The sequence below is a fragment of the Gymnoscopelus microlampas genome (assembly GCF_963454915.1).
Source record: "Gymnoscopelus microlampas genome assembly, chromosome: 15".
NCBI classification, from domain to species: domain Eukaryota; kingdom Metazoa; phylum Chordata; class Actinopteri; order Myctophiformes; family Myctophidae; genus Gymnoscopelus; species Gymnoscopelus microlampas.
Window position 1 is genome coordinate 36,505,272 of NC_139952.1, and position 10,562 is coordinate 36,515,833.

A 10,562-nucleotide genomic window follows, 5' to 3' on the forward strand; every position below is an offset into this window, starting at 1 on the left:
GTGTGTGTGTGTGTGTGTGTGTGTGTGTGTGTGTGTGTGTGTGTGTGTGTGTGTGTGTGTGTGTCAGATTTACAAGCTCATAGCGCGGCACCAAGCTTGTAGATCTGTGTGAGAGAGAGAGAGTTCCCATATAGCTTCCATACAATACATCAGTGGGTGTTGAATTGATCTGTTGTTTTCTGTGGTAAACACTGAATATCAACCACTGACATTGAACTGTAGCAGGATGTGTCTGTTGTTTACTACACTGACTGTCTGTCTGTCTGTCTGTCTGTCTGTCTGTCTGTCTGTCTGTCTGTCTGTCTGTCTGTCTGTCTGTCTGTCTGTCTGTCTGTCTGTCTTTCAGGTGTCCACATCTTCCAGAGGATGCTTGGTTGTGAGTGGGATGATGAGACTGAAGACACTGATGGTTTTCATCAGATTGGTTATGATGGAGAGGACTTCATCTCATTGGACCTGAAGACACAGACATGGGTCGCTCCTAAACCACAGGCTGTCATCACTAAACACAAATGGGATCAACTCAAAGCTCAGACAGCATACTACAAGAACTACTACAACACTGTGTGCATTGAATGGCTGAAGAAGTATCTGAACTACGGGAAGAACATTCTGCAGAGAACAGGTACAACAACATGATGTGATGATCTGTACTTAAATACATATGTTAAGATGTAGTAACATTATTATGAGACGAATAGAGAACAGGTACAACAACATGATGTGATGATCTGTACTTAGTTACATATGTTAAGATGTAGTAACATTACTATAGAGAAGAACAGAGAACAGGTACAACAACATGATGTGATGCAGTTGTACTTAACATGAATAGAACCAGAGGACAAAACACATGTCTGTGCCTCTCTTTGTCTCTATGTCCTCCACCCCTCAATCTGTTTGTTGTCTCTTTCTCTCTCTCTGTATCTCGCTCATTGTCTTTGTTTCTATCCCCAACTCTCTTTTTCTCTTTTCTGTTTGTTCATCCCTGCTTTTCTCTCTCCATTTTATGTCTCACTGTTCTCTTATTATTCTCTTACTATATTTTCTCTCTCTCCATCTCTTTCATTTCATTTGCTGAAAGGTATTTATTATCATTAATCATTAATGCTGGAAAGTAACTAAGTACTTTTACTCATGTACTGTACTTACTAATTTTTAGGTACTATTACTTTACTTGAGTATTTCCATTTATCGATACTTTATACTTATACTCCACTACATTATTTTTTTTACAAAACACACTTAAAGCCCCGTCTTATAAATTGGCTATTTGAAGACAACACATCTGCAAACTCACAACGCGTTGTGATGTGGTACGTTGTGACTTTGTTAATAAGCTCTTTATGAAAAGAAATTGACACATTTTAAGAAATTTGACATTCTGCATAATGAATACTTGAATGCTGGTTATAGGACTTTTACAGTACTAGAGTTTCGGGGGGCTACGCCCCCCTCAACCCCAGCCGCGCACGGGGCCCAGCGTGGCCGTGTGTATATTGGGGGACCCAAATCGCCGGAGTAAAACTGTGGAAAAGTTTTTTTGAAAAAGGAAAAAATTTGAAGAAATAATATTTGTTATGTTTCAGGGGGTCCACAGGGGGTCCGCGGACCCCCTGATGGTCCACTGACCCCCTGTGGAGTGTTGGGACGCGCGGGGACACCCCTGGAACATTGCGGACCATTTCGGTGTTTTTTTTTTTTTTCATGAAGGTGGTTGCTTGTTTCTGGCGCTGGCTGTGCAAACCTGGCAACCCAGCGCATGCTGCCGCACGTTACACCAGAAATGGTGCCTGGAGAAAATTGTGACCAAAAAAAAAGTTTGGAAAAAAAGGAAAAAACCCCCGCAGCGGCTGCCTGCTGTTGTGGTGATGAGGTCGTGCGCACGGTAAACGGTACGAAGCTGCGTCCCCTTCCGTTTTGTCCGACATTTGGTGAGTAGAATTAATTATGTTGCGCGGTGGAAAAGGTGTAGTGAGCAGTGAGATGTCCCCTACGCGAGGCGTAAATTCAGCGCGGCCGCCGTGGCGAGTCAGTTGGCGACATGTGGTCTGGCGGTGCGTTGTTTATTCGATAACAGAGCTGTGGGGTGTCGCCACCGAGGGTGCGGAAGTCGGTCGCCATTTATATAGTTAGATAACAGATTTTTCACTGCAGGTTTTTCAGCATTGTGGTATTGCTAAAAAATCTGAGTACTTCTTCCACCACTGATAGTCATGAAATACAACAGTTCCTAAATCAAAGCAGTCAACAAATCCACATTCAAATTTGAACAAATAACACTAACAAAATATTTCTCTCTCCCCTTTATTCTCTATTTTTCTCTTCATCTGACTCTCTCTCCCCCCCCTCTCTCTCTAACCCCCCCCCCCCCCCCCCCCCCCCCTCTCTCTCTCAGAGCTTCCCTCTGTATCTTTCCTCCAGAAGACTCCATCCTCTCCAGTGAGGTGTCATGCTACAGGTTTCTACCCAGACAGAGCCATAATGTTCTGGGCTAAAGATGGAGAGGAGCTCCAGGAGAACGTGGACCATGGAGAGCTCCTCCCCAACGCTGATGGAACCTTCCAGATGAGCGCTGACCTGAACCTGACCTCAGTCAAACATGAAGACTTGAATCAGTTCCAGTGTGTGTTTCAGCTCTATGGGGTCAAAGAGGACATCAAGACCAGACTGGAGCTGATCAAGACCAACAGGGGTAAGACTGAGATTAGGACTAAAGGAGGTATAGATGTACTACCAAAGAAATTATATCAAAACAATTAACTGGTTAACAATTCATCTAAGACTCAGATCAGTTTAAACAACATTTCTACAGCTGGATCACATGACCATAATGTAAAACCCAATCACAGATGTAATATAGACTAGATTAGAGCGAGTCCCCTGTACTGAACACATTGATTTGGTCCATAATAACTCTATCCATTGATAGGTAGACTGACAGACAGACACACAGATATACTGTCAGATATGGATGGATGTATCATACATCCATACATTGTATGGATGGATAGATGTTGTGTTTTGACCCATTAATACTGGCAACGTATCTGTCATTTTAGCTTTCGTTGGGCTATTCAAAAATAGCAGATATACAAGCTCATATCGCGGCACCGAGTGCCGCGCTATGAGCTTGTAGATCTGCGATTTTTGAAAAATCGTGATTTTTTTATTTTTTAAAAATATATATATTTTTTTAAAGTGAGAAAGAACTCAAAACTTTGCTTCTGGGCATTCTACAAATGTCTTCTAAATCTCCAACAGTTTTTTGAAAAAACGTATGTTGCTATAATATCAGTGGTGCTCAAAACATTTTCATGTCAAGGACCCCCAAAATTATATGTATTTGGCCGTGGACCCTCGTCTAAAAATATTTTGTTCCAGGGACCACCAGAAACAAAGATTTTAGTTAAAATTATTGCTTTAAAAAAAAACTTTTTTTAAACTTAACTTTAAAAAACAAGCACTTGGTGATGCGCTATATGAGCTTGTATATCTGCAATTTTTTTAATAGCCAAAGAAATCTTAAAATGACACAGATGCGTTCCCGGTCTTAAAGGGTTAAGATAATTCCTCTATTTTGTTTCTGTTTTTTTTATATTTTATACAGTTAAACCAGACAACAAAATGACCATCATCATCATCATCGCTGTGGTGGTTCTTTCTGTTCTTGCTGTTGTTGCTGCCGTTGTCACCAGAGTCGGCATGTCCAGGAAGAAGAAAGGTGAGACAATAGAATGACGTACATATTGGTTCTCAAGCTATATATCATTGCATTAATATGTTGCTAACTGCAGTGTCATCTCTTTACCTATTTCTTCCAGCTCCACCCTCTACATCTTGTAAGTAGTACTTTATGTTTACATCTGGTCTGATAATCCACTGATCCACAGTACATTAACATCATTGCCTGTAAACAGTTACACAAAGGAGTAAGGAGTTGTATTCAGATGTTGCCTGTGTATAACAGGAAGTGGTCAGTGGTAGTTGATGACGTATCATAACTATGTATTTTCTTTACATTACAGCTTCTGAGGTCATGCAACTGAATCCAGATGCACAAAGTCCAGAGACACCTTGTTGCACATAGTAAGTCATGTTGATATTAGATAGTGATTCTCTCTGGTCTTGACGCCCAGGCTGTTTCTATGTTTCTGTTCTAGTTCTTCAATTTCATGCACTTGGTGGCCCATGTCCAAATCTGGCCCTAATTAGACGTTTACAATGAAAGCCAAGCTGTCCTACGGGATCCCAGGACTAGAGCTTATTAATGGTATAAGTTATACAATATAGTTGGATTGCCATGAATTAAACTATTTACACCTCTGGCAAAAAGGTTTCTTAAGTTACACATATATATTGTTTAGACATAATGATCACCCTCTCCAATGTGTTGTCATTTTATTGAATGAGTGTTTAATCTGACCACTGATTGAAATTGTGTTTCTAGGTTACTTCAATAGTTAAAAGTGATGTAGCTTTGACGAAAGGGAGATGCAAGAGATAGTGAGGAGACAAAGCAAATTATTTTCCAGAATACATACAGTATATTTACATGTAATTTAATACATTTGATAAGATTCTGTAATCATTTACCTTCCCAAACTGATGTATATCATTTTGGAAAATTACTTTTTGAATGATGAGTTGGTATTTTTGTGTTCTCTCTTATGTTTTGATTTGTGTCATTTTAGGTTTGCAGACAGATGCACTGGAGCAAGTGGAGACATTCTCCCCCTTTCTCTCTCTTCAGATGCTGTGAGAAGTGCGTTATAAACCATTCATAAATCATTACAAACAAGGGTCAGTGATCCATTACAGTTATAAATACTTAATCAGATTATGCAGACTTTCAAAATATTGGCCATCGTTTTCTTTTTAGAGAAGCACTGTTTAAAAGAGAAAGTGTTATATTTTAGACATCAGTGATGTTATTCAATGTAGAGGTGAATTAGAATAAACTGACCATTTAATGTCATCTGATCCATCCGTACAAAGTTCAGACATCGGATGGTAGTAAATGTGGTTTATTGAGTTGGACTATGTTAGTAATAAAAGGGTTTGGTAGGTAATAATAAGTGATGGATCACATCCTGAAAGTCACCCTCTAAATCTAGATTATTTTTTTCGCTTTCATGGCATGTGATATCATTTCTCATGAATATTTATAATTGACCATCTTTTACGCCTTCTCTTTACTATATATTCTTAAAGCAAAGGATAGATGTGCTAATTGTTTATATGTTTTTGATCATCATCACATTATGTCAGTACTCGGTAATCATTGTGGAGAACATCTTGAACTATATCAGCTGGATAAACAACATTTTAATCACCAGCATATGAATCATATAATGTTTGATGACTTGAATGAAACTATTCCACATGTTGACAGAAGTAGTAAATTGAACAAAACAAACACATCATCATCCAGCAGTTATTTACTACTGAATATACTATACAGTAATGACACTGTAGACGTGGACATTTATAAAAGACAATTTACAACTTGTTTAATATCTACCATTACCGTTTGAATCTTCTGGTGATATTGTTATTCATTACCTACCCAATTACACACGCACACACACACACACACACACACACACACACACACACACACACACACACACACACACACACACACACACACACACACACACACACACACACACACACACACACACACACACACACACACACACACACACACACAATACCACACTCAAGCACATACAGTACACATTTGTATACACACAGTAACACACATATGATATGACATCAACATGAAGACATGTACTGTATACATACTGTACATACAAACCTGCACGCTCACATACACACACATACATTCCTTATTTGATTTTCCTGTGATGTAAATACTGTAATGCTATTTTCCTGCTATCAAAAGTGTGTTTAAGGCTGTTGGGTTGGTTGCATTGTAAAAATCTTGAGTACAAATATAATCTGTACATGTTGCTGAATTTTCTAATATAAAATAGATTGGTTGTGAAGGATAGTGTTCAGATCTCTGTTAAAGCGGCACTATGTAACTCTTTTTTTAATGAATAAAATGTAATTTTGTCCAATCTGTATGGTAGAGTATGTTAATACAATATAACTTATATAATTGGGGTGGTTGTATTTTGTCTCCCTGCTCTTCTATTGAGACATTTAGATCGTGTCAAAGGTCATGTCTCACCTATAGACACAGGATCTGACATGGATTTTGACCTGATGGTCAAGATTCAATTTATCCCCTGAGCAAGCAGGCAGGCTCTATTAGCTCAATGGTAAAAATGTCAGCACTTACGCAGGAAACCGGGTTTAAATCTAGGGTAGAAGAGGAAAGTTACATAGTGCAGCTTTAAGTAGTTTTTAACGTATCAAGAATAATTAAGAATCTAAATTGGACTATGTCTACTAAATGATGAATGTTTGTTACGTTCATTTAAAGGTCTGATGCTTATTTCATTTTTAATAAAGTCCCCAAAAAGCCAGATGTCTGCTTCTTTCTTTTAAAGTCATAAGTCAAAGTTTGTATCTGTCATTGTGTCAAATATGTGATATATAGAGTATTTAGTATGACCATAAACCTTAAAAAAAATGTGACTGGTTGTTTCCAAACAGTCGTCTATACTGTCTGTTAACATTAATCTGTTGAGAGAGTTTCACAAAGTGGAAGAGTGTCCGAAAAAGACTCGCTAATACAAAAACCTTTAAGGAAGACTCCTTAGACAGAGATAGATATATGTCTTTTATTTCAACATGCTCATCAAGTGCTCTGTGCTCAAAGTGAAAGGTGCAAAAAACAGCAGCAAACGTTTGGGTCATAGGACCTTCGTCACTGATGTATGACCCAAAGGTTTTCTGCTGTTTCTGCACCTTTCACTGTGAGCACAGAGCACTTTATGAGCATGTTAAAATAAATATATATGTCTTAGTCTCTGTCTAAGGAGTCTTCCTTAACCCGTTCAATCGGGAACGCATCTCTGTCATTTTAGAATTCTTTTGGCTATTCAAAAATAGCAGATATACAAGCTCATAGCGCGGCACCGAGTGCCGCGCTACGAGCTTGTATATCTGCTATTTTTGAAAAAATCTTAAATTTGCACACATCTTTGAATATGTATTTTTTTAAAGCAAACATTTGTAAAATATTTTGTTCCAGGGACCCCCAGAAGCAAAGATTTGAGTTACAAATGTTGTCTTTAAAAAAATTGTACAAGATTTGCACACATTTTCACGATTTAAAAAAAGAAAGTAGCAGATCTACAATCTCATAGCGCGGCACTCTCTTTTCTGCCAGTTTTCCTTTATGTTTTTGAGACCACCGCACCTGCAGTCAACCCCAAACAAAGGACAAAGAAGACAGTTTAGTTTACCCTGGACTGGAGACATGTTTTTGCAAAATGTTTCAAAATAGCAGATCTATAAGCTCACAATGCTCACAACGATGCTATGCATTGTGCGCTTGTAGATTGGCTATTTTCGAATAGCTAAATTGACTAAACTGATTGTGGTGCTATATTAACTAACTTTGCCGGGGACCCCCTCAAGGACCCCTTGGGGTCCCCAGACCCCACTTTGAGAACCATTTATATAGACCAATTATTTGTTTACTAACATTGAGCCTGGACGCACAGGTGATTGTTTCACGCAATCAATTCCCAACCTGTTTCGGGGTGCACTGGTTTCAGCACACCCCAACCCCCTCTTGTGTGTGTTGGCTAGTGAGACGCGTCCTAACGAGACCTGATATAATGGGTTTCGTTGCGCGCATACTGGCTGCGTGCAGCCAGTGTGACGTCGTCTGTTAAGGGGTCTATACACAACCAAAGAACACATGATGCTCCATATTCATTTTCTTTGGCAACATTAATTCCATTCATTTAAACCATGTCAGTGTTATTGGGTAGATGTTTGTCCAGGTTATATTTGACTAAAATCAGTTCAGAATGTTGATCATTGACTACAGTTCAATATTCAACACCACTGTCCTCAAAGCTCATCACCATTAAGCCCAGAGTCCTATAGGACTCAACATCATCCTCTGCAACTGGGTCGTGGATGTAGACAGAGAGACAGACAGACAGACAGACAGAGGAGATTCAGTTTTAGATAGAAATAACCAGTGGTGGAAAAAGTACTCAAATGTTTTACTTAAGTAAAAGTATCAATACTGCAATGTACTCTGTTACAAGTAAAAGTCCGGAATTCAGAATATACTTGAGTAAAAGTACAAAAGTGTTGGTATCAAAATGTACTTAAAAATGTACCAAAAGTAAAAATAATAAAATGTTTGAAAATAGCAGATCTACAAGCTCACAACGCGTCGCAATGCGACGCGTTGTGAGCTTGTAGATTTTCAAATAGCCTAGGTTTAAAATAGGGCTAAAGTGGTTAATGTGTGTTTTACAATGTAATCATTTATATCTGCAAAGTAACGAGTAACTAAAGTATTCAAATAATTTATAGTGGAGTAAAAGTGCAATATTTGCCTCTGAGATGTAGTGGAGTAGAAGTAAAAGTATAGACAATTGGAAATACTCCAGTAAAGTAAAAGTACCTCAAAATGGTACTTATAAGTACAGTACTTGAGTAAATAATGTACTTAGTTACTTTACGCCACTGGAAATAAGCCCAGATAGTGCAGACGGACACCAGTGCTCAGTGTGGAGGCCACAGTGACTCTTAACAGACACACTACTCCACACATTGCACCAGGGCTGAAGGTGAACATTCACCACCAGGATACCCAGTGATCTGGGATGTTGTTTCCTCCACTGACTGTGTGGCCTCCTATGGAAGAGAGCTCCCAGTGTTTCTGCTCTGCCACGCCCCTCAATCACCCACACCTGAAATTAATTTGATCATCAGCTGTTTACATCAACCTCCTGAACACTGAGCTGTTTGTTTGTTGGGCTGGAGCTGCTGCTTTTAAGATATAGCGCCTGATAAAACCTCCTGTCTTTTTAAAATTATTATTACCCTGACACCTTATTATTTTGGAAAGGAACCCCGGACCCCCCCATCAAAATATTGTTGTTCCAGGGACCCCCCCAGAAGCAAATATTTGAGTTAAAAATGTATATACATATTCAAAGATTTACACACATAATCACAATATGAACTTGTATATCTGCTATTTTTGAATAGCCAAAGAAATCTGAAAATGACACAGATGCGTTCCCGATCTTTAAAATTAATAATTTAATTAATTACTTTTATTATATATATTTTTTAAATATTGTAATCTACCAGTGTCTGCTGCTACCGTTCCTTTCTCAGAAACACTCATTTGTCAATTTCCCATTGACGTGTGTGTGTTGTATGTACTGTATAGCAGATCTGCTATTTTTTTTTTCAATCCTGAAAAATTTTGTAAATCTTTGAATATCTACATTTTAAAGAGATGGGGGTCTGCAGCCAAATAAATATCATTTTGGGGGTCCTTGACTATGAAAGTTTGAGAACCACTGGCCTACATGGGCCTACATTCAACACCATTGTGCCCTCTAGCAGTAACCACATATCAAGCTCAGAGCCCTATTAGTCCAGGGGCCAAGCCATATTTTGGTACCACCTAAGGTGACTGTAAAGTTTTTGTATTTTTGTCTTCCTACATGTCTCTAGTTTATATTTTGGTATGATAACCCTTCCAATATTGTAGCTTAATGGCAGTTATCACTACCTACCGGCTAATGTATCCGGTAGGAGACACAAAGTAGAATCTTTGTGTCTCCTACCCCGGGCATCAAATTATTGCGACAAAAAAACAAAATATATCCATGTATTCAAGGCTTCATGGGGTGTGCAATTGATAACTTCTCAGATTTCTGGTGTTTGCTTAAAAAAAGACTGCTTTCCATAAGCTTGTAAAAGTTGACCCTCCTTCGGTCTAGGGTGGTCATAGCTGAATGGGTAGAGAGTCCCCCTGAAAAACTTAAAGGAGGAGTTCACCCAAAAAAAATAATATTTTCTATCAATTGCACACCCCATGAAGCCTTGAATACATGGATATATTTTGTTTTTTGTCGCAATAATTTGATGCCCGGGGTAGGAGACACAAAGATTCTACTTTGTGTCTCCTACCGGATACATTAGCCGGTAGGTAGTGATAACTGCCATTAAGCTACAAGATTGGAAGGGTTATCATACCAAAATATAAACTAGAGACATGTAGGAAGACAAAAATACAAAAACTTTACGGTCACCTTAGGTGGTACCAATTTGTGAAAATATCAGTGTTGGCCCCTGGACTATATAGGACTTAACATCACCCTTTATAACTGGGTCCTGGACTTCCTGACAGACAGACGAAAACCAGATTGACCCCAGTGGTGACCAGTGTGGAGACACACACCAACACTTAACATTTAGACACTCTACCTCACACATTGCACCATGCAGGGCTGGAGGTGAACATTCACCATGAAACCCAGAGATCTGCTACGTTCTTATACTTCCATATGCTTCTGGCCTTCTTTGGTAGACCGCTGTCTCTCTCACTGTTTCAGGTCTGTCACGCCCCTCCCTGAGTGCCTGGATCACCACCACAC

At 39.0% G+C, this 10,562-nt stretch overlaps 1 protein-coding gene and 1 long non-coding RNA gene across 2 annotated transcripts in view; one reads left to right on the plus strand and one right to left on the minus strand.

The window, feature by feature from the left end:
• The window catches only part of LOC311061078, a 16,632-nt gene extending 10,136 nt beyond the window's left edge, over positions 1-6,496 (minus strand). The window contains exon 1 of the long non-coding RNA XR_014602357.1: positions 5,825-6,496. This is a non-coding gene — a long non-coding RNA (uncharacterized lncRNA). The remainder of the gene's footprint in view (positions 1-5,824) is intronic.
• Positions 1-6,500, plus strand: part of LOC311061076 (major histocompatibility complex class I-related gene protein-like) — a 9,941-nt gene extending 3,441 nt beyond the window's left edge. Inside the window, exons 3-8 of the mRNA XM_084079581.1 lie at positions 347-625; positions 2,399-2,695; positions 3,611-3,724; positions 3,825-3,842; positions 4,029-4,089; positions 4,695-6,500. Of these exons, the coding sequence (XP_083935707.1) occupies positions 347-625; positions 2,399-2,695; positions 3,611-3,724; positions 3,825-3,842; positions 4,029-4,089; position 4,695 (770 nt within the window). The 3' untranslated portion in view covers positions 4,696-6,500. The remainder of the gene's footprint in view (positions 1-346; positions 626-2,398; positions 2,696-3,610; positions 3,725-3,824; positions 3,843-4,028; positions 4,090-4,694) is intronic.
• The last annotated feature ends 4,062 nt before the right edge of the window (positions 6,501-10,562 follow it).